Source organism: Pyricularia pennisetigena, assembly GCF_004337985.1.
Source record: "Pyricularia pennisetigena strain Br36 chromosome 4 map unlocalized Pyricularia_pennisetigena_Br36_Scf_6, whole genome shotgun sequence".
Classification (NCBI taxonomy): Eukaryota; Fungi; Ascomycota; class Sordariomycetes; order Magnaporthales; family Pyriculariaceae; genus Pyricularia; species Pyricularia pennisetigena.
The window spans coordinates 1,141,241-1,168,347 of record NW_021940918.1 but is presented as its reverse complement, the minus strand read 5'-3'; the positions used below and the strand labels follow the sequence as shown (position 1 = coordinate 1,168,347).

The 27,107-nt window shown below is 52.1% G+C and overlaps 8 protein-coding genes across 8 annotated transcripts; 4 read left to right on the top strand and 4 right to left on the bottom strand.

The window, feature by feature from the left end:
• Nucleotides 1–764: 764 nt before the first annotated feature.
• On the top strand, nt 765–2,241 carry PpBr36_05947 (uncharacterized protein; the record flags this gene model as incomplete). Its single annotated transcript, XM_029893095.1, has 4 exons — nt 765–1,119; nt 1,276–1,336; nt 1,573–1,995; nt 2,094–2,241. The coding sequence occupies 4 exons, from the start codon at nt 765–767 to the stop codon at nt 2,239–2,241; spliced, it is 987 nt and encodes a 328-aa protein (XP_029745574.1).
• A 599-nt stretch (nt 2,242–2,840) lies between these two features.
• On the bottom strand, nt 2,841–8,150 carry PpBr36_05946 (uncharacterized protein; the record flags this gene model as incomplete). Its single annotated transcript, XM_029893094.1, has 8 exons — nt 2,841–4,189; nt 4,266–5,257; nt 6,672–6,702; nt 6,793–7,092; nt 7,228–7,293; nt 7,365–7,404; nt 7,508–7,761; nt 8,099–8,150. The coding sequence occupies 8 exons, from the start codon at nt 8,148–8,150 to the stop codon at nt 2,841–2,843; spliced, it is 3,084 nt and encodes a 1,027-aa protein (XP_029745573.1).
• Nucleotides 8,151–8,589: 439 nt separating this feature from the next.
• PpBr36_05945 (uncharacterized protein) lies at nt 8,590–9,082 on the bottom strand (the record flags this gene model as incomplete). Its single annotated transcript, XM_029893093.1, has 3 exons — nt 8,590–8,695; nt 8,753–8,902; nt 9,030–9,082. 3 exons carry the CDS (start codon nt 9,080–9,082, stop codon nt 8,590–8,592), a joined length of 309 nt encoding a protein of 102 aa, XP_029745572.1.
• Nucleotides 9,083–10,049: 967 nt separating this feature from the next.
• PpBr36_05944 (uncharacterized protein) lies at nt 10,050–12,741 on the top strand (the record flags this gene model as incomplete). Its single annotated transcript, XM_029893092.1, has 4 exons — nt 10,050–10,148; nt 10,256–10,636; nt 10,703–12,322; nt 12,430–12,741. The coding sequence occupies 4 exons, from the start codon at nt 10,050–10,052 to the stop codon at nt 12,739–12,741; spliced, it is 2,412 nt and encodes an 803-aa protein (XP_029745571.1).
• A 971-nt stretch (nt 12,742–13,712) lies between these two features.
• On the bottom strand, nt 13,713–18,425 carry PpBr36_05943 (uncharacterized protein; the record flags this gene model as incomplete). The annotated part of the gene is made up of 3 exons (XM_029893091.1): nt 13,713–16,948; nt 17,034–17,478; nt 17,532–18,425. The coding sequence occupies 3 exons, from the start codon at nt 18,423–18,425 to the stop codon at nt 13,713–13,715; spliced, it is 4,575 nt and encodes a 1,524-aa protein (XP_029745570.1).
• A 1,917-nt stretch (nt 18,426–20,342) lies between these two features.
• PpBr36_05942 (uncharacterized protein) lies at nt 20,343–21,152 on the top strand (the record flags this gene model as incomplete). Its single annotated transcript, XM_029893090.1, has 2 exons — nt 20,343–20,729; nt 20,808–21,152. The coding sequence occupies 2 exons, from the start codon at nt 20,343–20,345 to the stop codon at nt 21,150–21,152; spliced, it is 732 nt and encodes a 243-aa protein (XP_029745569.1).
• A 630-nt stretch (nt 21,153–21,782) lies between these two features.
• PpBr36_05941 (uncharacterized protein) lies at nt 21,783–24,351 on the bottom strand (the record flags this gene model as incomplete). Its single annotated transcript, XM_029893089.1, has 3 exons — nt 21,783–21,907; nt 21,985–24,066; nt 24,156–24,351. 3 exons carry the CDS (start codon nt 24,349–24,351, stop codon nt 21,783–21,785), a joined length of 2,403 nt encoding a protein of 800 aa, XP_029745568.1.
• Nucleotides 24,352–25,738: 1,387 nt separating this feature from the next.
• Nucleotides 25,739–26,970, top strand: PpBr36_05940 (uncharacterized protein; the record flags this gene model as incomplete). The annotated part of the gene is made up of 3 exons (XM_029893088.1): nt 25,739–26,053; nt 26,092–26,349; nt 26,905–26,970. 3 exons carry the CDS (start codon nt 25,739–25,741, stop codon nt 26,968–26,970), a joined length of 639 nt encoding a protein of 212 aa, XP_029745567.1.
• Nucleotides 26,971–27,107: the final 137 nt, after the last annotated feature.

The window sequence follows — 27,107 nt, the reverse complement described above, 5'->3', positions numbered from 1 at the left end:
CGGCTTGGCGGCTCTTTTCATAACTACAATTGTTTTTCCTTTTGGTTGCTTCTTTCTCACTGGTCGTTCGCAATCGCTTAAAATTCCCAATGGGGCTTGTAAGTCTACCTGTGACACCACACCGCGCTACATGACACGGCGATGTGCTGAACGGAAATGGATCTGGTACCTGGGAAAGCCGGCATAGCTAAGTAATCTGTGTACCTTTCTTTGCTAGGTAAAGAAAAGGTAAGAAATGTTCGTGTTGGTGGTATTTTTGGGGCAGTCTCCTGGCCAGACGCGATGTGGGCTCTTGGGCACTTTCCGAATGCGAATTCCTCTTTTTGGCTAAGGTAGGATGACGCTGGCCATGTTGATGATGCTTTTCTCTGCAGCCAAGAAGTGAAAGGATTTATACTGTAAACCGACGAAGGCAGGAAGGCTTTGCTATATATTGTACGACCCGCAGCACCATTCAGATCTCAGTCACTTTTGTGTTGGAACTCGTCAACGCGCCAGCCTGAGCTGCTCCTCGACTTGATCTGTCTAAGGTCTGCGTAACCACTTCAAACGGGTTAGAAATCTGAACTGACAAAAAGGAAAATTACCAAACGCTCCTACATTCCCTCTTTCTCTCCGCTTTTAGCCTTTAATCAATAATTCAGATCTCCTGCCATATCAAAAATTTCCCCCAAGTGCTTTTCTTAACCTGATCAGGCCATACAGTCACAGCTCCTCAACCCTCCAAAACCAACGCGTAGTACCTACTATCTACTTAGTTAAGTATGGCTCAACCTCAGCAGCCACCTCCTGGAAACATGACGGGCGGCGGCCCTCCTCCATCGGGTCGACCACCAGGCAACTTCATCGTCTTCGGTCCCCGAGCCAACTGTACCCTGGACCTGTGCCCCGTCGAGATGAGCGTCTACGGCTACCGACCCTCGCTGGCTGCCAACGGCGCCTTCATCGGCCTCTTCATCCTCGCCGCCATCATTCACGCCTACCTCGGCATCAGATGGCGCTCCTGGTGGTTCATGGGCTGCATGGTGACCGGCTGCTTTGTCATCATGCTGGGATATATTGGCCGCATCATGCTCTACTACAACCCTTGGAGCTTTGCGGGCTTCATGATGCAAATCAGTATGTTGTGTCTCTTCCTTGCCCCTCCCGATCCCGTCCTGTCCTTGTTGCAGCACCTCGCAACCGGCTTATCAGCCTGTGTTGCGTACCTGGGTCTTAAGTTATACCCTCAGGAGACAGAATACTGACGCCAAGTCTCGTTTCGTCCTCTTACAGTTCTTGTCGGATCCGGCCCCGTGTTCTTCTGTGGTGCCATCTATGTCACATTATCAAAAACGTGAGTGTCTTGCCGACTCTTTGTCGTCTTCTTCAGATTCTTTCTTTTTTCTTTCTTTGTACCCCTTATCTGCCACCTACGGCACGTTCAACATCAAGCTAGGTTGTGTAACACAACGAGGTGCAACAGCCCCTCGAAAAAAACGCACTTGGACTTGACACAGAAAAAATCAAAGACAAGAAAAAAAAAAAAAAAAAACACCAGCTGACCATCAACCCTCTCTCCGAACCACACAGTGTCACATTCCTCTCCCCGGCCTACTCTCGCATCCCCCCACGCCTTTACATCTGGATCTTCATCCCCTGCGACGCCATCGCCCTGATTCTGCAGGCCGTGGGTGGCGCCCTGTCTACCAACAGCAGCGGCGCGTCTCAGGTCGGCGTTGACATGGGCATCGCGGGCCTCGCCTTCCAGGTCGCCACCATGACCGTCTTCTCAACCGCCATGGTCGACTACATGATCCGGTACCTGCGGTCGCCCACGGCTCGCGCCGATGGCAGCATCGTCCTCGGCGTCCGACTCAGACTCTTCTTCCTCGGCCTCGCCTCGGCCACCGTCCTCATCCTGGGGAGGAGTGCGTACCGTGTGGAGGAGCTCAGCAAGGGTTACTCGGGCCCTAGCATCCGGAACGAGACGCTCTTCATCTGGCTCGAGGGAGTGTGAGTTGTGTGAATGCACCGTGTAGTATGAGAAAGAAAAAAAAAAAAAAAAGGCCTGGACATGTACAAAAACTGACCATATGATTCGTCCTTGACAGGGTAATTGTTGTCGCCACATATCTTCTTTGCATAGGTCACCCGGGCATCGTCTTTAGCAAGTGCAGGCAAGGCCGTCCGGAATCCACCGATAAGATTGCCATGTCGAATGTCAGGCTATCATCGCAGTCTCCGGAGAATCGAGTGTAACAAACCACGACGCTTGTGATTCCTGTTATTCTGCCGTTGTCTTCTATTTGTTATCCCTCCCTGACTTTGTCCTTTCCATTGTCTCAATTCTCCTCCTTTCTAATGGCTGAAGCCGAGAGATATGCTTCGGAAAAAGGGACTTGGGACCCATAGATTCTCTCCTTTCAACGAGACGGTTGGCGGGAGCTGGCGTAATATTCAACTCATGATTGCTGGCTTGAGAAAAAAAAAAAAAAAAAAAAAAAAAAGAGAGAGCCTTTTCTCGTCCAAATACATAGAATTGAGCAAAGCTAGAGATTAAAATGTTCTAGATGCAGACACGATAGTAACTAAATAGAAAGCTTCTCATCAGATGACATAAAAGGGCCGTGGGATTTCAGACATCGTGATGCAACGGGCAAAAGGGTAGCCGAGCAAAGCTGTAACAATAATGTACATAAGGAAAATGCAGATGGTCTATCAAACTAATTTACACCTCATCCCCCGTTCGCCAAAATTCGATAGCCCCGCCAGATAGGCATCGCCACTATGGCGGGACCTACTCTTTCTATGATGGGCATATTAGCCTTTCCTTTAGCACAATTCTTGCTTGCTATTAGCTAGCGACTATTCAAAAGAGGGTTGCCTTCTGCATTATCAGTACCCCCATCGGACTGCCCCTCATCTTCAGTAAGCACAGCCTTTTCGTCTGATGCAAACTCCATCTCGTCGTTGGTGGTAATCTCCTCATCTGTGCCGTTCGCTGATCCACGGAGCAGCAGGAGCTCCCGAAGGTCGTCCTCGCTGATGATGCTTTCTACGCTACCGCGCCGGATATAAGGCCTCGTCTCCCTCCGACCACGTTCGATAAGTCTTTCGATGCGCAGCCTGTTCGAGATGAACTTGATCTTAGGAAACGTCGACTGTTGGCCTTCGTGGATCATGCGCGCAAGGCGAGCCATGTCTGGATCAGACAGAATGTGCACAAAGTCGGATATGATCGTCTTGGGCCAGATCGTAACGGTTCCGCCGAAAGACTGCTGCAGCCACAATTGCGACCAATCCTGACCCAGTGGCCTAGGCAAGAGCTCCAGCTGCCGGAGCACTTTGAGCCACTTGGTGAGGTCGAGCTTGATGTACTGCTCAGTCGCACTGCCCAAGAAACCGCCCCTCCACCCCCTGCCACGACGGTGCGTGACGGGTTGTCCAACTGAGCCTCTGCTGCTGAAGAAGAAGAGGTTGATGTGTGGGTTTACCTGGCTGACAATGGTGAAGTTAACGTTGAATTGTAGGTTCAGCGCACGGATGGGAATGTCAGTCCGCAGGCTTCCATCCTTCCACTTGTGCCCAAATGAATAGGGAGCAAGGCTACCATCTGCTCTCTTCATCATAAGCACCACAGGGTTGAGGATGCCCGGGACAGCAGCCGAAGCCAACACCGCAGACCAAATGACACAGTCGGGTGAGGTCAAGTAGTTGCAGAGGATTGTTGGCGAGTGCGGGTCGGCGGGCACGCACGAGACGTTGAGGATGCGACCCGTCCTCTCATAGGCCTCCCTGAAGGTCATAGACCCATGTGACCACCACGAGCATTGCTTCGCCCAGTCAACCGAGTCGAATCTGGCTCCGGTGGACCACCATCTCCGGAGCCAGACGGTTATGGGCTCCCTGCACGCCGTGATCTTGGTTGACAGAGCCGGGACCAGTAGCTTCTTTAACTCCTCGTTGGTGCGGGTAGCTACAAGAGCCGCGACTAAAGCACCCCCACTCGTCCCCGTAATGACGTCGGGAAGAAGATCCTCTTCCAGCAAAGCCTTGACGACGCCAAAGTGATAGTAGGCGAAGGCTGCCCCGCCCGAAAGGCAGAGCGCGGTACGCCCATAGTTTGCGCTAACCCGCTTGAAAATGCTCCTCTTGTCTTCCATGCTGAGCTGCTTAGTTTCGAGCAAGAATGTGAGGCTTTTCTCGACTAAAACCACGACAATGTCTGAGATTAGCTACACACTGCATTAAGCAGGGATTAGAACCGAGTCTAATGCACGCACCTTCGTCCACGTAGTTCTGCACCAGGTTCTTGGTGCCATAGTACGTTTGGCTATAGAGCCGAGGATTCTCCACACCAACGAAATTGTTCTTGACGCAAGCCTCAATCAGAACCTTAAGATCCTCGATTGGTGTTGTCTTGCCGCCCTCATTTGAAGACGATGATGACAGAGACCCGCTGGCTTCCATCTGCGCCGCTCTTATCCTAGAGCGTCGAAGGGAGTCCCACACGCGCCGCACAGTCTTACTGTCGTAATAAGCGAATTCGTTATGCTCCTTCCACCCCTCGTTCCCCAAGAAGTTGTCCAGTTCGCGAGCGGCCTTGACCCAATCGGGGTATCGTGAGGTGGCGCGCATATTACGACGAAGCTTCTCTCTGCGGCCTCTCCAAGCCACAAACTGCTCGTAGAAAAAGATGTAGGCGCGTGTGAACAAGTATGTGACTGCCAACCCGACAATCCATGTCCCGACGATGAGCAAAAATGGCCATTTCAGAAGCCCGTATAGGTAACCTTCGCGAGTCTCATCACGCGTTCGGCGCCCCGGAGCCACGGCCTTGGAACGCTTCCGCCGCCGCGAGCTCTTCTTTTGTCGATGGCTTTGAGAACCTATGACTTTTTCATGAACGGGGGCCCAGTCCGACTGTGCTGTTATGAACAAAGACTGGCTCGAGCCGTTGCCAAATCCACTGGCATTGTTGGTATCGTTCTCGCCTGGGCCAGGGGCAGTCTCGCCGCCAGCGGCCGCCGCGTGTGCAGCAACGACTTGTGCATCGTCGGGTAATACGCTCGAGGCGCGCTTGGTAAGGTCAAAACTGCTAAAGCTACGCGCGCCGGGACTGCGGGGAGATGCCAGGTTGTCATCGCCCGGCTGGGTGGTATCTGGTGCCGATAGCGCCTGGATAAAGGCCTCGAGATCCTCCGGGCGGAGAAAACTGACATCAAAATCGGGAAGAATCGAAGGGTCGTAGGCTTCTGGAGGGAAGCCGTAAGCCCTTGCGGGCACGTTGATTTGTTTCTCGGGCATTATTATACGACGTCGAGCTCCGCCGCAGGACGTTCTTGTCACGCTGCGGCGGACCGTGAATTTCGAAATTCAAGTGTCACCCGTTGGACGATATCAGGAATGGGAGGAACTTTTTTTTTTTTTATCGGCTGAGTCGATTTGAAGTTGGCCGATTCAAGTATGTTCTTTTTTTTCGTTGCAAGACGTTGAAAGCTATAACCGTAGACGTTCGTTTCTTTCCGTAAATTGGTAGTCGTAGCCGAGGCAAGATGACCTCGGATCAGAGATCAGTGCGATACCCTCTTTCTTCTTTCTGCAGGTCGGATGCGGCCCGTTTCTTTCGAGATAAAAAAAAAGATAATAGGAGGAATTTACAGACGGCAGGCAGAAGAATTTTGATGGCTAACCGATCATCTGTTGTCCGCAGTCTGATGTTGTAGTAAAATAAGACTGTTCGATAATGGTACAGTGATCACGTTGTCCAGGAACGCGGGCTTTCGTTTGTACTATCCATGCTTGTCTGTGTGAGGTTAGTATGTCAATCAATGCCTGTCATCGGTGCAGACCAGGGGTGGGCTTCACCTTTCATGCGGGCCGTAAATGACGTCGATGCAGATAGATGGTATCCTTACGTAATCGAGGTTCCCCACCCATCTAATCGACCGAAGGTACCTCTACCTGGACCATCTTGGCTGAAATCAAAGATGTATTAAGATGATGTTTAATCTGGGTTCTCAGAGCTGCTAAAGAAGCACGCCTATACAGTCAGTCATTGGGACGCTTTATATTCTGCCACCTGCGAGCCCAGAAGTTGCTAGTTTACCCCAACCAGCAGCACACACCGTACGTTTTATGCAGCCGGTTGGTCTGAAAACTCATCTGGCTGGAGACCGACCATTTTAGTTTCATCAAAAGAAATCAATGTTGAACAACTTGCCGCGATGGTCAGACCATACATACCAGGGTGTGAACTTGGGAAATTTTGGTATAAACAAGCACCATGTCATCAATTACAAGTGTTTCTCAACGTAAGGAAGGGCAAAAGCGAGGAGACAAAAAAAAAAAAAAAAAAAAAAAAAAAAAAAAAGCAAGTGCTTCCTTATTCGCCTAGCGTCGCATTACCAAAAACAGACTGTGGAATCCACCAACACACAACATGCAGGGCAAGCCTACACATGCAATGTAGCCTCATCCCATGGAGCAGCCCTATATGACAGCCTGCGTCTATACCCAGAGAAAGAACCCCGTGCACGATAAAAAGTAGCATGGGCAACCAATAAGCTTGGTGGATTAAACAGCCATACCATCAGATAGAGAATGTGTTGCGCCTCATCGCCAAACCTTCCCACTCCAAAAAAAAAGACAAACACTTCTGACTTGGTATCTTCTTCCTCTACACGTACTGCGAAAGCCATCTGATACCCTCACCGTAGCCTGCAAACACGAGTAAGTCGATGTTGGTTAGTTTTGTGGGGCCACGTATGGTCGAGATGAGCTACGACGCCACGGCTAAAATGCACATACCTTGCCTCATAACTACAGAGCACATGAACACCTCGATGGGCCTGATACCTTCCAAGGGCACCTTGCCCTTTCCGGTGGTTTGGTAGAGACCAAGCTGGTGCCTCAGCTCCTCCTCCGAGATGGCCTCGGGGTGGTCGATCTTGTTGCCCAGGATGACAAACGGCACCTTAGCCAGCTCCTCCATTGACAGCAGAGCGTCCAGCTCGGCCTTGGCCTCGGGGAAACGATCGTGATCTTTGGCGTCGACGAGGAAAACAATTCCGTTTACCTCGGGGAAGTAGTCCTTCCAGAGTCGGCGGGCTGGAAAGCAAAACCGTTTCAACATGTCAGCATTACAAAGGTTTTTGTACAGGCTTACGCTGTACGGGTGGGCGGTGTCCTGTCCGGAGAGGTGTGTCCGGTACATCCGAAGTACTCATGTAAAAAATGACCTACCTTGCTGGTGACCGCCCAGGTCAAAGGTGGTAAAGCGGACATTGCCAATGGCGAGTTCCTCGGAGGCTGATAAAGCGGAAGTCAGAAAAGTTCTTACGGGGCCGGTTATTCCAGGTCAAGTTCGTTTTGGTACTAACTCGGGTGGAGAGTAGGCTGAAGGATGGCGACACGATCGTTCTGTTGAGCGGGGGGCGGAGCTGTTAGTTTGCAAACCCAACCCCAGATTTTCCGACCATATTCGGTTTGGAGGGATAGTAGTATGCAGAGGATAAGGGCGAACCTTCAGCATGTGCAGCAATGTGGTCTTTCCAGCATTGTCAAGGCCGAGGAAAAGCAGCTTGGCGTGCTTGTTGAGCAGGCCGAGCGACGAGAGCACATCGTAAAACCAGTTGATGATCCACATTGTGACGAATCGTTTGTTCTGCCGCGCTGTATTCGAGACTTGCCGGTTGAGGTCGGTTCCTAGTGATAGAAAATTTGGAATAGCGCAAAGATGGTTTCCGGCAGCTTGGTGTATTTCTTTTTGCTTAGCGACTGGTGTTTCTGGAATGTCAAGTTGTCCGCGGTGATCAAAGCTTCAACGGATCCTCACCTATAATGCTTGTACCCAAAAGCTGTCTTGTTCGTCAAGTCCGAACGTTGATGCCTGAGGCTTGGTGGAGTTTAGTTACCGTACGACACGCTGATGAGCTTTTTTACTGGTCACTGATTAAGGACCCACCCAACCTAATCTTTTATGGGGACAAACGTGAAGTGGTCTTACAGGTGCGGTAACAGTCAGTCAGTCAGTCAGTTGGGACTTGGTGTGTTGTTTGTGAATGGGCTGGGCTGTTGAGCCGTATCCAACATTGACGGAACCTAGGACGCATACCTACCTTATCTTCTACTTGAAGGTTGTTCACCTCCGCTGCCTCTTCTGACATGAACGAGTTATTGAAATGAACCAATGACTTACCTTTACCTACCTAGGTACCTTCCCGGGCACCTTTTAATTTCGAGCTGATGTGACCGCCTATTCCAAATGCGGAGTTTTATGTTGGTGCCTCGGCTGTTGGTGAACCAACACACCCAACGTTTGGAAGACTTCTGACAACCAAGGAATATCACTCAGATATTTCCTGAAATACGGCCCAATATAAAAACGGGCAATTAAGTTGTCTCACGGCTCACCGACAACCTCACTCAAGCGACCAACTAACGTGAATTTGGGTTGTGTGTGTGTATAAGTGTATTCTTGGGGGTATTGTAACAATTGTTTAGATGCACATGTATACTAATCTTACAGGTACGTCCATTGATGAGGGCCAATCCCGTATCGTTGGAGCGCAACAAAACGTTGACGTGGGCGCCTGGTAATGTTTGTTACCAAAGCAGCTCGCCCTTCTTCGCTGGGTCGCCCTTATTTGAACCATCCTTAACTGGGTCTTGGAACCCCAAGTTCTTGAACTCATCTCGAGCCATCAGGTTGCTACAAAAGTCCAGTCAGTACGCTGCTGAGAGTGATCCTGATGGTCAAGTCACTTACTGGTCCATTCGACAAGCCAGGTATGACTTGGCAAACTCACGACACTCGTTTTCGTTAACTCCCCTAACCTTTTTCATGCAAGCAAGATATGAAGTCATGACATGCTTGCACTCGCCATCGTGATCCAAAGGAAAGCTACCCCGTTGTGGACTATATGTGTTGATGTTAGAATATAAATAATACAGGGGACGGCCTCTTTGCCCTTGTTAAGGATGGAAAAACTTTAAAAAATAAAACAAAAAATAAAAGGAAGAAAAGGAGGCCCGGCGAAACTCACGGAATGGGCTTCTGGTTTATTTGGCCACCGCCTGGCCCACCGAATGCACTCATGACAACTGAGAGGGTGTACCAGAGACTGCTTCAGACTTTCATAGACCACTTGAGCTCTGTGAGTCTGCACACTTGGGTTGCTCTTGTGAAGCTCTTCAACGAAGTAATATAGAGAATTAAGAAAAAAAAAAATCCGAGAAGAATCGATTCAATACTGTGGATCCGGGTGCCGAATGGGCCAAACGTTGGTGCGGTCAGCTCTTGACTGGCCGTTTTGCTCCGGGCTGCCGTCGGTGGTTTCGTGCGATAGATGGAGCCTGTCTTCCTTCCTTATGCACGGTTGATTGCGCGCCGCGTCTTGTTCCAAGTCGCATGGGCACTGGGTTTAATGTTTAATTGGGCCCAAGTTTGGGGGCCTCGGGCAAGCCGGGGGCGCCGCTCTCTACGGTACAGTACTTACTTGCATAGCGGACATAGCAGCCTGAGGCAACCAGCCAGGATCGCGCATAATTCTCATTTTCCAGGAAGATATGCCACCCGACGCGACTGCACCCACTTGGATGAATCGATAGGCAATTAATTCTTTTGCCCCTTGGCCCGTGGGACAAAACAAAAACAAAAAATACCAACAGACACCCCAAACATGCACTGACGGTTTCCTTCTTTTCGGTCTTGTCTTGTGGTTGTGTTCACTTCATCCAGTCTTGTGCAAAAGGCCCTGGTAACTGCAGCTGCAGATTACCATCCGAAGAAATTCTAGGACGGGAGCTGGCTTGGTTGCTACCTGCCTTACTCTGACGTCGAAGCGACATCCAGCTTTCAGCATCCCAGTGAAACCCGTTTGCCGTAAACACCAGGCTCCGTGTCCACGCCCCTGGGCTTAAGCCGACTTAGCTTATCAGCCACGCCGCTATAAGAAAGGAAAAAAAAAAATTAAAAAAAAATTCTGGACTTGCCGACAAACTTCTGCGATCCGATCTCGACTTGTTTCAAGGTCTCTTTGTAGACTACGGAGCCGATTTTCGTCATGGCCGCCCTTGGAGACGACTTGTTGTCCACAGTAAACAAACTGCAGGACTTGGTGTTCAACACAATCGGCAACGACTCTCTCGATCTACCACAGATTGTATGTGCACCGGTTTGCCAACATGGGAGGAGCAACGCCCCCTGGAGCCCGTGGTATAAAATACCTGAACTGAACTGACTGACTGACTGTTTGTCATGCGCACGCAGGTTGTCGTTGGATCGCAGTCAGCCGGAAAGTCTTCGGTCCTCGAGAACATCGTCGGGAGGGATTTTCTACCCCGTGGCAGTGGGATTGTAACCAGGCGACCTCTGATTCTCCAGCTCATCAACGTTCCGGAGGAAGAAGGCGCCGCAGTCGATGTTGGCTACAGATCTCCAGACGCCGCTAGGCCCGGCGAATGGGCAGAGTTTCACCACATACCCAACCGTAGATTCACAGACTTTGGCGACGTCAAGCGCGAGATCGAGAACGAGACGGCAAGAATAGCAGGCACAAACAAGGGTATCAACCGACAGCCTATCAACCTCAAAGTCTACTCACCACATGTTCTCAACCTTACCCTCGTTGATTTGCCCGGATTAACAAAGGTATTTGAACCATCCCCAACCAGCCCAAGGAGACAAGACTGACTTTTGTAACAATTTTGTTTGTAGGTCCCCATTGGAGACCAGCCCGGCGATATAGAAAAGCAAACACGCACCCTTATCTCCGAGTACATTGCCAAACCCAACAGTATTATCCTAGCTGTCTCTCCCGCAAATGTCGACATTGTCAACTCGGAGGCCTTGAAACTGGCCCGTCATGTTGACGGCCTGGGCAGGAGGACTATCGGTGTCCTGACCAAGGTCGATCTCATGGACCATGGCACCAATGCTCTCGACATTCTGTCCGGCCGTGTTTATCCGCTCAAGCTTGGCTGGGTCGGTGTCGTTAACCGATCGCAGCAGGACATACAAGGCAACAAGCCCATGGAAGATGCGCTGAAGGCCGAGGCCGACTTTTTCAAGCATCACCCCGCCTACAGGAACATCTCAACTCGGTGTGGCACCTATTTCTTGGCCAAAACACTCAACCAAACGCTCATGGCGCACATTCGAGACCGGTTGCCAGACATCAAGGCAAGACTCAACACCCTGATGGGACAAACGCAACAGGAGCTGGCTAGCTACGGTGACATGCACTTCCACGGAAAGGAACACCGTGGTTCGCTGATCCTCCAGCTGATGACGCGCTTTGCCACGTCCTTCATTTCCTCCATCGATGGTACCTCGACCGAGATCTCCACCAAGGAGCTTTGCGGAGGAGCCAGGATCTACTACATCTTCAACTCTGTTTTCGGCAGCTCACTCGAGTCGATAGATCCCACATCCAATCTGACAGCCCTGGATATTCGCACTGCCATACGAAACTCGACTGGTCCTCGCCCGAGTCTTTTTGTCCCAGAGTTGGCCTTTGATCTCCTCGTGAAGCCTCAGATCAAGCTTCTCGAAATGCCGAGTCAGCGCTGTGTTGAGCTGGTTTACGAGGAGCTCATCAAGATCTGCCACACATGTGGCTCTACGGAGCTCTCGCGGTTCCCCAGGCTGCAGGCTAAGCTGATTGAGGTTGTCTCGGACCTGCTGAGGGAACGGTTGGGGCCAGCGTCGACATACGTGGAATCGCTCATTTCCATCCAGAGGGCATATATAAACACGAACCACCCCAACTTCCTGGGTGCCACGGCGGCCATGAGCAATGTTGTTAGCGAGAAGCAAGAGCGGGAACGGAAGAAGATCATCTTGGAGGAGCGCGAGAGGCGAGAGAAGCGGCGGCTCAAGGAGCTCGGAAACGGTGAGAACGCCGAGGACCAAGATGACACGGCAAGTGTAGCCGGTGGCGAAAATGCGGGAAGCACAGCGCTTCGTAAGCAGGTCGCCAAGGCGGGCAGGAGTCTGTCCCCAGGCGTCCGGGAGAACAGTGCAGGCGGTATTGCGTCGACCCTGAATGGGATGGGTCGTTCGGCATCACCCGCGCGATTCAATGGCCAGGGCTTAGGCAACGCCAAGGATTCGTTCCTGACATACTTCTTTGGAAAGGACGGACCTGGAGGGCTGCCAACAAGCCAGCCTTCGGCACCTAGGCATGCTGCGCAAAACTCGCACTCTGGCCTCGCCCCAAGTGCACGGAGGAACGAGGACAGGATGTTGAGGTCGCCCATTCAACCCTCCTACCGTGATAATGAGCAGGAAGTCGGCTTGGAACCTGGCGGTGGTGATTCGTTTGCACAGCCATTTGTGAGTTCATCTCGGCTCTTTGATTTCCTGGGGAGCAGGATTGTTACCACGATAGTAAACTTGCGCACCTCGGAATGCTGACCATAGCTTTTTTTCAACCAATCTAGGGTCACAGTGGAGAGCCGGCGTTGACTGACAGGGAGGCCATGGAGACGGAGCTCATTCGTGCACTCATCTCGTCTTACTTCAACATTGTCCGCGAATCGATTGCGGACACGGTCCCCAAGGCCATCATGCACCTACTGGTGAACCACTGCAAGGACGTAGTGCAGAACCGGTTGGTGAGTGAGCTGTATAAGGAGTCCTTGTTTGAGGAGCTGCTTTACGAGGACGATGGTGTTGTCAAGGAGCGCGAAAAGTGTGAGAAGCTCCTTCAAACATACCGCGAGGCAGCGAAAATCATTTCGGAGGTGGTATGATGAAGCCGTTTGCGCCATGTTGGACTAAATGTAAATACAGGGGATAAAAAGAGGTGGTGGTATATGGAAGGCGGGAAGGGTGCCAAGCAAAGTAGATTTAGGTGCCTAGGCAACCTGTCTCGGTCCCTAACCTATCTGCCTACTTTGGTACATGTAAGCTTTTCGGAGGACTTCAAGTTTGCTGATTTGGGGGACAGGGACGCCACCGAGGTTTGTCTTCCGCATTTCAGCTGCAGCCACCCCGTGTGTTTTTTTTTTCTCTCCTTGGGGGTGGCATGGCATGTTTCTACCATATACACAACTCCTTTTGTTTTTCTCCCATTATGGAGCAATGTAATTCAAGCTTACGCCCTTTTACTGTTGAGCTCACGCAGACTCCTCCTTGATCTCTGTGTCTTATTACCAACGCTCGCGTTTTGAGAAAACCGGTGGTTTTACATCCTATCAACCGGCGTGTCATTTTTGAGTGTATATATTCGGCTTTGCTCATCGATATTTCCCGCGGGCTTGTGATCAGTTGCCTGATCAGATGTCATGCGTGTTGTGCTGTGGATATCAGGAGATAATTCACATCCGGTGGATGTTTTTGCTGTCAAGTCATCATATCCCCTCCCACCAATAGACGACCCTAGTTGGTTGATTCGCATGGTCGTGTATTATTCTGAATCAATTAAAACTTCGTATTGAGATCATGCATTCTGCAGGAGCCGATGCTTCTTCTCTTACATTATAGTTAGGAATTACGCGCTTCGTTGGCCCAATATAGGGCTACAAGTACATTTTTATCTCTTGTACATCGTTCCTCCTCTGTTTCGGCTGGTATCCTGATAACCACTGGTAAAATACCTGTCGTAGTCCTTGAACGGTTTTCTCCTCCTTCAGTCTCAAGTTAATGTTCATTCGCAGACAAGCACCACGCAGAGCAGTCCCAACGACCGGGAGTACATCATTTCCGTTGCAATTTAACTGCTTCACATGTATCTAGGCCGGCCTGAACCAATAGGCGGAGGCGGGGCTGATGGGTAACGAGGGTCATACTCCTCGGCAAATCCAGTATCCGGACGAGGGTGAGAAGCCGGCTCCTGTCTGACAAAAGGCGCTGGCCCTCGTGAATCGTAAATCGAGTGCGCTGATTGGCGAGATACGGATGGGTGATAGTTTGCACCTGCGAGCCTGTCGTAGGCAGGGTAGCTACTTTCGCGATACACACGTCTCTCGGCCGCAGGTGGGCGAGCATTGCTGCCAGCGTGGTACAAGTCTGGCTCGAGGCCCCGCCTTATTACTGGTCGTCTTATGTAGTATTCACCCTGTGCGTCACGAGCCCTGATGAGCTCGTAAGTTTCGTACTCGACGGGTGGGCGGGAGCGACGCTCCTCCTCGTGGATTCCGTAGTACTCGCGAGAGGCCATTGGCGGCACGCGGTCATAAGGTGGCAAATCTTGCGAGAGACTAGCTCGATGACCATATGGCGGCTCTCCATGTGGGGGTGGAGGGCTTCGTTCCCGATAATGTTCAGGCGGAGCCTCGTCAGCGTACCTGATAAACCTCGGACCAGGAGATCGAGATCTACGTCGTTCATCAGCCCGTCCACTGCTATAACGCCGATACTGCGTCTGGGGCCCCGTATATGTGTCCGAGTCCCTGCGCGGGTCGTCGCCATATGACTTTGTGGCGGGCTGCTGGCTCATGTTGGCAGCTGCGCGATTACGCTCCTGGTCCAGGTAAAGTTCCAGTGCCGCCAACGGGTCAGAGCCCTCTCGCTCAAAAGCGTTCGGTGCTTGATGCGCGGGCGGCGCAGGTGGTTGGTGCTGTTGTCGGAAGCTAGGGCTGGGAATTAGCCCCTGGGTGGGAGGCTTGCTAGGCAGTGAGGGCCTGGAAAGTGACATGCTCTGGCGAAGTTGACCGTGAGGCTTGATAGTGCCGTTTTCAAGTTCCGGGCCGATCTGTGCTGGCCTTTCACGAGAAACTGATTGTTCCCTGTCAGCTACCCACATGGCACGAACTTCGTCGCCCTGGCGGTGTGAATCCTCATCACCATAAATGGAATCATAGGCCTTGGCCCCGCCCGGGTTGGCTCGTGCAACCCAGTCATCCGCAGGCCGGTAGGTGCCGGAACAATTGTGACCCTTGCTGCCGTGCTTCTTTTTCTTGTTCCTTCCATCCTGCCCTTGTTGCAATTGAGTGCCATGGGAAGACTTGGGAGCCCCATCGCCAATGGCACCAAACTTGTTTCCATTTGCGTGACCATTCGTTGCCCGCGAATCATCAGCCAAAGACGTCGAGTCGTACAATTTGCCACGCCTATCGAGCGATGCATCCTGCAGCGAGTTGTGGGTTTCAGGGGCATTCAACCAGCGGCTTTCTCGTGGTGGATGAGAATTGTTACTGTGAGGAGCGGTAGCTTCGAATATCTGAGGCAGCGATTCGCCAAGTAGTTTTTCCTTCTGTTTGTCGCTACTGGCAGATCGGCGAAGGGCTTGCATTCCAGCGAGGTCGGGAAGGAGTATCATGTCTGAGGTCCACTCAGGAACAGGAGTATGCTGACCCGTGGCGATGGCTGGCTCAACATGCCTGCTCTGGAAGTGATTGACTAGCTGGGGCATGGAGAACGACTTGCGATCCTGCTCTGTTGGCGGTGGATTGACGTAACCGGTATGGCAAAGCTTGCACAGCAGGCCATTGACATTTCGAACTGGCCTCATGTCCTTGTTGCCCGACAGACCATCGATGAACATGGTAAGCGGTGCAGGCTCGTTAAATTTAGCGTGAAACCGTTTCGCCATGTGGTAGATGATAGCCTGCAACCTCGCACTTCCGGGTAGGTCTTTAACACTCGAAGTCGAATTCCATAGTTCACGGGAAAGCTTGGCCATCTCTTCCAGCTGGACACGATACCGATCTGGCCCCGGCTGGCCGCCACCATAGACATAGCCAGGGTTGTTTTGATAAGCGCCATGGCCGTGGCTGTACCCTCCTGCAGGTGGCTGTGGAGCGGGTTGAGGTGGTGCAATGCTGGGAGGGGCCGGACCATATCCTGAAGGCGTGTAAACAGGGGCAGGTACAGGAGGCCCAGGGTACTGTGCATGATAAGGACCCGGCGGTGCTTGATATGCCGGAGGACCGTACACCTGCTGGCCTGGACCAAAGCTCGGTAGCACGTACGATGGCCCCGGAGCACCACCCTGGTAGGGCTCTGGATAAAGTGGTGCAACATAAGGTGCAGCAGCCGGAGGGACGGGGTACGCAGGTCCGTGTTGCGGAGGAACTGAAGGCAGCGGAGTCTGGTAGGTAGGGTAGCCATGGCGCATTTGACCGTTCTTCTGCTGCTGAGCGATTTGCGCCTGTGCCTGATTGTACGATTGCCGAGCTGCTCGGGGATTCGGGCGGAAAGGCGGAATTTCTGGCCACTCGGCACGCCAGTAGACCACTATGCTCCCGAGACTGAGTGCACCAGTGTGCTTGGCCGCGTAATGTTGAACCACGCCTTCAAACCCGTAGTACTTGAAGTTGGCGTCGCAGCCGTTACACAGAAAAAGCTCCTTCCTGAGCGATTCTGTATGCGGTCTGATCTTGACGTCAAAGATCCATTTCATATTCTCCAGCGTCAATTTCTGAGTAAAGGGGCCTTTCGGCGGGTCGACAGTTGGTTCCTTTCCAAGTGCTCTCGCAGCGGCGGCATCCTTGGCAACATCCGCATAAAACTGCTTCCGGACATGTAGTAGCACGCTAGCTGCAAACTCTCCACACATGTCCTTGGAAACCTTATCGCCGTCGTCCCAATTCTTCTCTATAAATTCGTCAGCGTAACGCGAGATTCGAGCCCGCAGGGGGCCTTGTAGTTCATCCCAGTCGCTATCGGACGCCTCGTCGTCCTTATTGGCGTCTGCAGCCCTACGGCGTTCGGCCAACTCCTGCTGCAAAGTGGCCTGTAAAGCAGCCTCCCTCTCGCGTTGTTCGGCATCTGCCCTTTGCGCAAGCAGACGCGGTTTGAGCAACTCCCAACTGCTGTCATCCAGCGGTGTGATGATCTGCGTGGCAGCTTGGAATGATGGTATATGTACCAGCAAGCTTGGCTGCATGGGCGGATCCAGTAAAGCTGCGCGCCGCTCTATCTCAACTCTCCGTGCAGCTTTTAGCTCTGCCACCTCTTCCCGGGTTCGTTCATGCTTGGACCCAATATTGGTGCGAGGGGGAAGCGAGGCAAGTCCTGTTGCAACAGCTATGTCGGCACAAGACTTATTAATTGATGTTCCGGTTTTGTTTTGGGATTACCTCGCGCGATCCTAGCTTACCTGAGCTGGCCACTGAAGTGACGGTTGGTTGCGAACTGAATGATCTGGAGATATGAGTTTGGTTGGGCATAGAGGTGCTCAAGGTTTGGACAGACTCCGGCTCGTAACCAATGTAAAGCTTAGACCGTAGCCTATCGATGCCACCGGAAATGGCATAATTCTCCCATCTTGAAGAGTCTTGCTGCAGCTCGACTCCACGGCGTTCAAGACCTTTCAGCCACTCCTCTGTCGTGGCCATACCTAACGCCTTGACTTCAAAGAACTCTTCCTTCAGCCGATCCACGCATTCTTTCCAAAAGAGCTTGGTGTATTGTGCTTCTTTCGGTAGCTGCCCACGCTCGGCCATAGAGAATGAGTATGCATCCAGCCTGTCGGTCAACAATACAAACGGAATCGCAACCATAAGAGCCGATGGAGTAGAGGAAGACAGGAGCAGGTCAATCTCCTGTGAAATAGTCAGACAGCGTCGCAGAAGTCTGGAAAACGGAAGATACAAACCTTGACGGAGTTTTTAACAAGACAGGGTCCGCATGTTCGAGTTGCAAACGGCCACACAACGGCAACACGGTCCATGCCGGGTCCAGGGGAAGACTCTGTTGTTGCATGGGCGGCATCGCCGGCACGCTTGCCACAGTGATGGCAAGCTGAAGAACATGCCAATTTCCACATGTCAAGTTCAGACATAGACTTGAGAGGAGCAGGCATGCAGGGCCAAAATGCGCGCCTTGAAGCCTTCCATAATGAGTCTGGCTTCAAGACGGCGGCGGGACCCAGAGTCGTGGGCGACTCCTGAGATTTTGAGGGAATACATGAAGAAGGATCGAGATATGAGTGGAACAGCTTGTTGACACCCATGAGGTTTCCAAGAGTTTTTGGGGGACAAAAAGTAAAGATATAATGCCATATCTCAGCAGGTAGAAGAGAGCGGTCCAGTGGAAGGGGTCGCTTCACTGCAGGAGCAGGTGTTCCTGTAATCGAATCCAGCTTCACCTTTTTGGATCTGTCCGCCGTGGTTTCAGCCTCAGGTTTGTCATCTTGCTTCGATTCTCCATGTCCTTGTCGGTCGTCCGTTTTTCGTTTGCGGGACGGCTGTTCTTGGGGATCGTGAGGGTGGTCGTGTTGTCGGCTCGGGTCGCTCGTTCGTTCGTCTGCGGCGGATGGGCTCTCGGGAATGCTGTAGTCAGATTTGGAGTGAAAGGAAGCATCCGTCGCTGTGGTATCTAGGCCGTCTCTGTATATAGAACTATTGCTGCCCATCTCGTCGGTACCATCGGAATGCAGGCTGGTTTTGTCAGGGCCTGCAGCTACAGTCATTTGTGCATCGCAAGCTGCGGACGTTGCCAGCGTTTCTGGGCTAAAAGAACTGCCAGAGGAGGCTGTGGGGTCATGCATGGAGATGGTGACACGGAAATTCCTTCTCCAAATCAAGAACAGACTTTAGGGAAGCGGGCATTGGGGTATGCACAAGGGAACGGGACGAAATAGAGCTAGTGCAGTTGAGCAAATGCTCGCCACGAATGCAGAGGGAACTGAATTGGGAAGCACTTTTTCCAAAGTGAAAAAAGTTGTTCGGTGACGTGTTGGAAAGCCAATGGGCAAAGTTTTTGGAGAGTTCAGGGCGCAAGACAAAACGGCTTCGACCACTGACTGCCAACACAAGACGGCTGCCGACTGGATGGATGGATGATTTTCCTGATGAGAGTCAGACTTTGGGGAGCAAAAGAGATTGTGATTGTACACCTGGAGAAGGTGAAAGACAAATTATGCGAGATTGTATCTCTGGGATCAGCTGGTGCAACGCAATGCAACACGTAGCCTTAGGCGGGCGTTGCAGGCTACGATGTTTTGATGAGTACGAACAAAATGCTGTTGTTGTTGATGTTGTTGTTGGAAAAAGTTGCAGCGCTCCGCAACCAGGTCCATGTCGACTCACAAATTTTGCTTGGCATAATTGACCCATGAGAGTTCAATCTTTGTGCTTTGTGTGAAAGTGGTCCGAACGGCCTGTAATTATTTACCTAAGCAAGTTAAGCTATCATTGACAGCCGTCTGTGGAGCCTAAACAGCCATAGGCATCAATGTAACGACGTATTTTGGTGGATTTCCGCCAAGCCACCTTATGTTGACGTGCGGCAGTCAGCTTGGCTTTTTTACAAATGAGACGGAACGATAGGCAGGCGTCTTAGCCACGGTAAAGCACTGTAAAGGTAAAGCAAGTAGCACAACCAGCGGATCGGAATCTTTTCACCAGACGATGAGCGAACGGGGTTCTTGTCTCCTTGATTTAAGCAAACTCCACAGGTCGTAGGCATCAAGATCCTTCCTTGCATTATCGATGGGAGGGAGTTGATTCCCGCCTTGCCCACCCCTTAGCCTCACACAGCCCGCTCTCCCGCTCTGCTTACGACGTCCACAACCACCAACCAAGCTGTGGATGAGAAACGCCGCTGGGCTGTGGAGAAGTGGGCGATTTTTAGGCCATCCCCACACGTTCTGCTTAGTGCTTGCCGGCCTTACCGCCCTCGAGACCAAACAATTGGTTCTGTCGTACTGAACCAATAAATTCACATTGTTTCGAAACCACACTACCGACCAAAAGTCATCGCCGGCCAGTCCAGACTTGTTGTACGAGCAAGAATTTGCTGCTATCAATCCATCAGCCCCCTGGAGACCATTTTCTGACTGGGGTCGGAGGCCATGGTGGCTGGCGCCTAGAGGCTGTAGTGGTCCCATTTTGTCCTATTTGGGATTCAGTTATCCCTGCTTACTACCATTGTCAGAACGCACATCCCTTCCGTATCCTATGTTAGTCTGTTCGATCGTACTTGATCCTTTTTTGTCTTTGTCCAGTTATACAGTAGGCGCCAGCCGCTGGAACGACGGGTCCTCGGGTGTGAATAATCAATCCCCCTTTTGACAAACAGGCAAACATTCTCTCACCACCTGTGTCCCACATCACTGCCCGAAGCCTAATTTTACTTTCTCCCTCCTTTGAAGAAACCCTGCTTCGTAATCCAAGGGGCGTCCTTGATTGTCAGCGGTATAAATCGTCAAAGATCGCCGTCTTACCTCCCACCAACTTATGCAGCCAGCACCACCCCTGAAGCTTCTTTTATACCCAACGCCAGGTACAAAAGCCAAGGAAAGCAACTCTTCATATTTACAAGCTAGCCACCTCACTTTTATATTTGCAATCCCATTGTCTTGATTGATTTGACTTTATATTTGAATTTTCTGTACTTTGGTTGTTGTTGTTGTTTTTCATCTCTTGTTTTTTGTTACTTAATATTCCCCCCCAAATCGTACACGATGCGTGCACCCACAGCATTCCTTGCCATCGGCCTTCTCGCCAGCGCCGCCGCCGCCGCGCCCTCGGGAAACATATACGCCCGCAATGAGCCCAAGGACCAGCCCAAGGTTGAGCGCATCGCGGCGGTGCCTGCTCTCTTGGATATTGCACCAGACTCCAAGTCTTGCGCTCCTGAGCTCACCGGGTGTGCGACCGCCGAGCAGGTCGCCCCCCTGCTCGCCGAGGCTCTGAGGGATTACAACTTCCACGAGAGCCCTTGGGAGATGGCGGCCGTTATCTCTTTGACGGTCCACGAAAGTGCTCAGTTCAAGTACAGAGCTCCGGCCGATGCCAAGCACGCCGAGGAGTTCCCTCTCAAGGGCACCTCCAACATGCAAAGCGCAGATGTAAGCAGTAGTCCTCTTTCTCTTGTTTGTTTTTTTCTACCATATCCTGTTTGCCCGAGGCTGACCATATCATGATAGTTCAATTTCCAATTCGCCAAGTCGCTGCCCGCCATCGCCAAGGAGGTCAGCGAGATCGTCAAGGACGCCCCCAACGCCGCCACCCTCAACAAGGACCAGATGAAGAGTCTGCTCAAGGTCCTGCAAAGGAATGAGACCAACTTCGCCTCGGGCTCTTGGTTCCTCCGCAACAAGTGCTCCGAGGCAGACCGCAACGGCATCAAGACCGGCACCCGCAAGGGCTGGGTCGACTACGTCAGTAACTGCGTCGGGGTCAAGGAGAACACCATGGACTCCGAGTGGAAGAAGCGCGAGGAGTACTGGACCAAGACCGTCAAGGCTATGAAGCTGACCGTCAAAGCTTGAGAAGGGCGTATTTATTAGTTTTGCTTCCACACTTTAGCATAGTTTCTTACATGGTCTCTGCGAGACTTCATAGGCGTTGAGCGATTTTCTTGTCTTCATCTTTTTGGGTTTCTTTGGGATGTTACTTTTACTCTGTCAATCAAGTTCTTAGGGGTTATTTCATGGTTTTAGATACCCATAAACTCAAAAGGCTGAACATGGCTCGTCATAACTTTCTTTTACATCCCTGGATGATAGCTAGATTGCAATCTGTCCGTGTAACTATATACCCTTGTTTTGTTTATGAATCCGCGTTAGACCTGCGACCAGACTGGGCCTAGATCTCATGGAAATTCCTGCAATTTACTACAATCGCTGCGTGAATAACCAACCTCCAACGAGACAAAGTAAACACTGGCGAGAAACAAACAAATTGACTATTTTATAGTCCAGATCGAGCAACTGCTATCAAAATCTGCTATTTTAGACACCACCATACTTGGGTTGGAATGGGGATCACCCCAACGCGATATCGACTCCATCAAATCTTGTGCTTTGTGATTTTCATAAGACCGCAAGGCTAAAAGTTCTCCGCAATTCGAGCTGGGTATATTTACCGGATACCGTTCAATTTGCTTCGCCAGCTTCGATCTACTGATCAAGCTCTACGTAGTTTGCAGGGAACAGGCCTGACTTGCCCTGGAAATGTCCGAACCACCAATCTTCGTCAGGGAACTCGAGGTTCTCTATTTTTGCTCCTTCAGGGAAGCTCAGTTCTGGAGACGGTGAGTTTCGAGTTAGTAACTTTACTCCACATAAATCATTTGTGTAAAGGTTTTAGAAATCATCTTACCATTATCTTCCGCGGCTTCATAATCGTACAGAGCTGTGGCCGTGGGGCCCTTCGCCCCCTGTGCTTGTGCAGCAGCGGGGGCAGCAGGAGCGGCAGGGGCAGGGGCAGCAGCAGGAGCCTGTGCCTGTGCTGGAGCAGGCGCCGGTGGCGGTGGCGCAGCGGCGCCAGCATCGTCATCTTCGACAAGCTCGACATAGTTGCTGGGAAACAGTCCACGCTCTCCCCGGGAGTTTGTACCCATCCACCAGTCCTCATCCACCATCTCGATATCGGTGACGTATTGGCCATCCACAAGCTCTATCTCATTATCCTCGGCCGCCTCGTAGTCGTATTGAATCAATGCACGTTTTCCTCCACCTGTGGATGGTTGACCTGCTGCGACTTGAGCCTGACCAAACTGCTGCTCAGCGACCGCGGTGGCTGCCGTTCGTGCCTGGGTATCGTGTGTTTCCTCAAGATCCTCCTCTTTGGGAAGAGCCCGCTCAATTTCACGGGCTGGGATGGTCGGCTCTGGGGCTGGCGGTTCGATCTTGGGCTCGGGTCCGCGGGGAACAGGCATCGCAACGCGGGGGGGCGACGGAGACCTTTCGGGCTCTTCTTCCTCTTCTTCCGGCTCAGGTGGGCGTTGTGGCAGGCCTGGGAGTGCAAAACCCCCAGCAGGGGCGGCTGGGCGGTTTGACATGTTTGGAGGCGGAGGAGTGGGCTCATCGACACTGCGATCACCCCCTCCGGGAGCCTTGGGCGCGTTTGGAGCGGCGCTGCCCATGGGAGGAGCCTCTTTAAAGCGATCGCGAATGGACGACACACCAGCGGGTGACGCTGGCCTCTCCTGCTCACGTTCTGGTTCCTGGACATCGCCACCGGTCCTCTGCTCAACAACCGCAGCGCCACCGCGCCCAAAGTTGGTCGTCTGCACAGTGCCCCAGCTCTTGCCCTGATAACCGCTCTGCCACCCACCACCACCGCTCTTCTGGGCGGCCACAGGGGACGCAGGGCCTGGCGCCGGAGCTCCCGTAGAGGTAGGCGTAAGCCCTTGTTTGCCTTTCTTCTCCGCCCAGAGCTGCGCAGGAGTCTTGCCTCCTTGGTCGGCAAAGGTACGGCTGGCAGCACCAACTGGAGGCGGGGCGGGAACCGAGACCGAGGGAGAAGCGAGGCCAAATGCACCAGGGACTGGTGCTTTCGTGCCAGTGAACGAAGATGCCCCGGAGAATTTGTTGGCCACCTTTGGCTTGGGCAAAGATGACAGCCTCTCAGATTGCGGCGCAGAGAACGCACTGCTCCGCTCCGACAGTGTCTTTGGTCTGTCTTCGCTGTCGTCGGCTGCGGGTTTCTGAGCCTTGGCGCGGATCGCTGCAATATCGACCTTACCGACGGGCTCATACGCACCTTTCACGACGGTAGGTCGGTCGTCCTGCTTTTCCTTAGCCGCGGCTCGAATAGCTGCAATGTCGACCTTGCCTACAGGTTGATAGGCACCCTTGACCACCTCAGGCCTGTCATCTTGAGCGGCACCACCACCGTTAAACCTCGACGGTTCCTGCTTCTGCTTTACCAGCTCCGCCATGTTAACTTTGGTAGGCTTGTAGGCTGATTCAACTCTTTGAATCTCGGTCCGGTTAACGGGAGGTGCATCCGCCCCCCAACCATCCGCATCCACATCCTCATCTTTTCTCCGTCGAGCCTCAACAAGCGGGTTAAAAGAGCCCGCACCGCTTGATGTCTTGGGCGTGAAAACTGGCTTCTTCGCGACGGGAGGAGGGCCACCGGCAGGGGCTGGGGACGGGGCAGATCCACCGGCAGTGTACTTGGCGCCAGAAGCATCGGCGACCTTTTGGACAATGGACTCAGGACTCAAGTCCGCGTCAGAGCGGGCAGTGATTTGGACGTGGTATCCGTGCAGAACTTTGGAAACGGCGGCGAGGTGGCTGGTAAAGTAGCCTTTGGTTCTTTCAGGGACGCCTCCGCCGCACCATGCAATGAGCACGTTTTTGGGCAGGCCCGAGTTTGGGTCCTTGACTTTGACGAACGCAAACTGAATACGGCCCTCGTTGAAGTCCTCAAGAAGCTCGGAAAGTTCGCCATCTTTTATTTAAATAAGACAGAGGGCAAGCGTTAGTACACAAAGCCTCAAGACCGAGGAAAGTAAATCGAAGGGCTCATAAACTACTTACCGCCCTTGGACTCGACCTTGAGGACGCTTTCCTTTGAGCCGCTATCCTGAAAAGCATTCAAAAGCGGCGCCTGAACAGAGAATAGAGCCCATTGGGCAAATGTAGGGGAGCTTGAGGACGAGAGCTGGCCGTTGACGACGCCTTGGTAGCTGCTCTTGATCGAGGGGCCGTTTATAGAAAGGTTTAATGACGCCATTGTTGAGGGTTTTGCCTCGAAAACGACGGCGTCCTGACTGCGTTGCGATCAATATATTTTTGATGGAGGAAAACAAGTCGGTTGGTTAAAGGTTATGGGCCAGTCCTAGAGCTTCGTCTGCAGTACTGTTGGCGTTGAGTGAGAAAGTAAGCGAGCTAGAGAATTGGCAAGATCGCTGATGACGGAGGGAGGTGGAGGATCCAATGATGGCTGTGCAAGCTTGGGTCGTATGCGGGCATACCATACCTTACCTCAGTGAGCTTGTTGGCACCTGGGACCAAAGCAAGAAGCGGGGCCCGATTTTCCAGGGGCCAAGACGCTGCCCGACCTACGTAACCTAGTGGGGGCTGGCAGACCGATTGTGATTGGATGATCCCTTTGGTAGGCAAATTCAGGCCTGAAGCCGGCCATTTTTAGGGACAACCTACCTAAACAGCACCACCCCCACTCCACGGCTTTGGTCGATTTGGTACGATGTACATCACGGAGTAGATTCAAACTACAGCTTTCAGGAGATAGGGCGATACAAACGAGCTTAAGGCATGGCTCTCATCCATGTTCTTTCATGCTTAGCGCTGCTACTTTAGCGGCCCTCAATCACTCAAATGACGGGGCAGGTGGCTGCTGCGCCGCTAACAAACCTGGGATGGATATAAATATTGATGGTGTTTCTGATATGCATCTCAACATCCCAGGCTACAGTTGATGACTGCATAGCATGTCGAAGCTCGCTATTGCCAAGTGAGTATTACTTGTTAGGTAAGGCAAGCAAAATCTTGACCTGGACAGACGAGGACCAAAACTTGCATAGCGCGCATTGGCCGGGCTTTTCGTAGCAGTTCCTTATGGTCAACGTATGCTTACTGCCTTACGTCACATTTGCCCTTAGGCAAAGAGATGCAATTTTTTTTGAGGCATCAAGCTTGCCGAGGTACTATGCGTCTTCTTCCTGGCCCGACTGGGCTCCGCCCGAGGATTGTTCCGAGGCTCATTCGCAGGAACCTGAGGAGGCCGGCCGGGCGCTTTGGCTGGAGCGCTTCAATCAGCCGTGGATCTGTGGATGTCGATACGGCAAAGAAACAAGTCGTTTCCTGACGTCTATGAAGATGAGCGCATCAAGCTTGTCGAACAGTAGTAGCATGAGAGGCAGTATCTTATATCACGAACCCTAACGACGCAGTGAGCATACTCCATAAGCATATGGCAGTATGGTGGCGCAACGGCATTGCCCCGTTTCTACACCTCCACAAGTCCACCGGGCTGATTATTTCCCTCGACATCCACCTCCGGCTTGCCACCGATGTCGCGATTGCACCGGGGAGTTTCACGAATTCTGCGATCATTTTAGTTTCGCCAACCAGACAGAAATGGTTGCATGCTCCCGGCAATGTGGCGCCAGATCACGCGAGCATTGCCTGGTGCGGTCCTTGACGCCCTAGAGAACCCCAAAGCCAAGGTGAGGGCTGCCATCGACAGGGCGCTCGCCATGCTGGGAGCCCACTTGACTGAAGGCTCTACGCTCCCACATGGCTACATGGATTTTCTTTCCGTTGCCGATGGCATGGCGCTCTTCCGGGTTGGCGGGCCCGCTGTCAAGCATTTGCCAAAGTGGACGACGTCAAATGGTATGGCTTCACAAGGATTTTACCAAGATCAATATCCTGCGCGCTGGCGAGCCGAGGCTTGGAGGCGCATTACACTGGTCCGAATTCATAGCCGTAGCTATTGATCTAATGATAGACAAGGCTGCCCACAGAGGCATTTTGTTATATGGCCGGGCGGCCATTACCAAGGCCGGAGAGCTACAATGGTGGCATAGATGGTCTGCGCGCGTTCGACGGCACCATGGCAGGCTGGAACAGCGGGAGTCAGGGGCTCATGCCTTACTATTGGTTCAGGAGCCCCCTCGAGGTTGCTACCGAGGGGAACGGGCGGAACGGGCGGTCCTGGGCTGTAGTCGTCAACCCAAGATACCGCCGTGTCACACTTGACGGGGGGGTTTTTTTTTCAGCCGCGCGGATTGACGCCGCTGACAAATGACACAGCTTCTCCAATAGGCTATGCGGAAGGGATCAAAAAAGATTAGGTACTTATCTTTACCAACATTGGATTCAAACATTGATCACCAACACACTCCAAGAATACCCAACGAGACGTGGGCATTGTCCATTGTTCTCGTAAGGCAAGGTTGTAAGATGTTGAATTGGCCGAGATAAGTATGTACAGAAATATTTGTGTCGACGATACATAGTTTTGGATGTCTGTTGTTAGATATAGTACAAACAAGTTTATGATGCTAGACTTAGCAATAAGTTTTGCTAGGCCCCTACGGAGGATGCTAACCTGTCGGGGCGGGTAGGGTTCGATAGGTAGTGAGGTATGTAGTACAATCATGCCTATTGGTATATTGAGAGACCTGTAGCGAGATAAACATAAAACAACAGGTTTGGATGCTGCTCCCATACATAGGTATGTGTTTGGAGTCAAAGATTCTTATACTTGCATATGCAGATCCTCACTTCAAAAACACCAGAAAGTGCACGTTAATCCAAGACGGAAAACCCGCAGATGCCCGGTCTTCAAAGCGTAGCGAGCAATTTTCCCGGCCATACGGACTAAAGCAATGCGCCCTACAATACCGGATCCAACAGTACCAAAACTCCAATACTATGTGGCTATGCCAGCCTTGGCACAACTGGGTTCGGCACAGGTTGCCGACCGTCAAACGCCAAGAATTTGTAAATTCAACGACGACT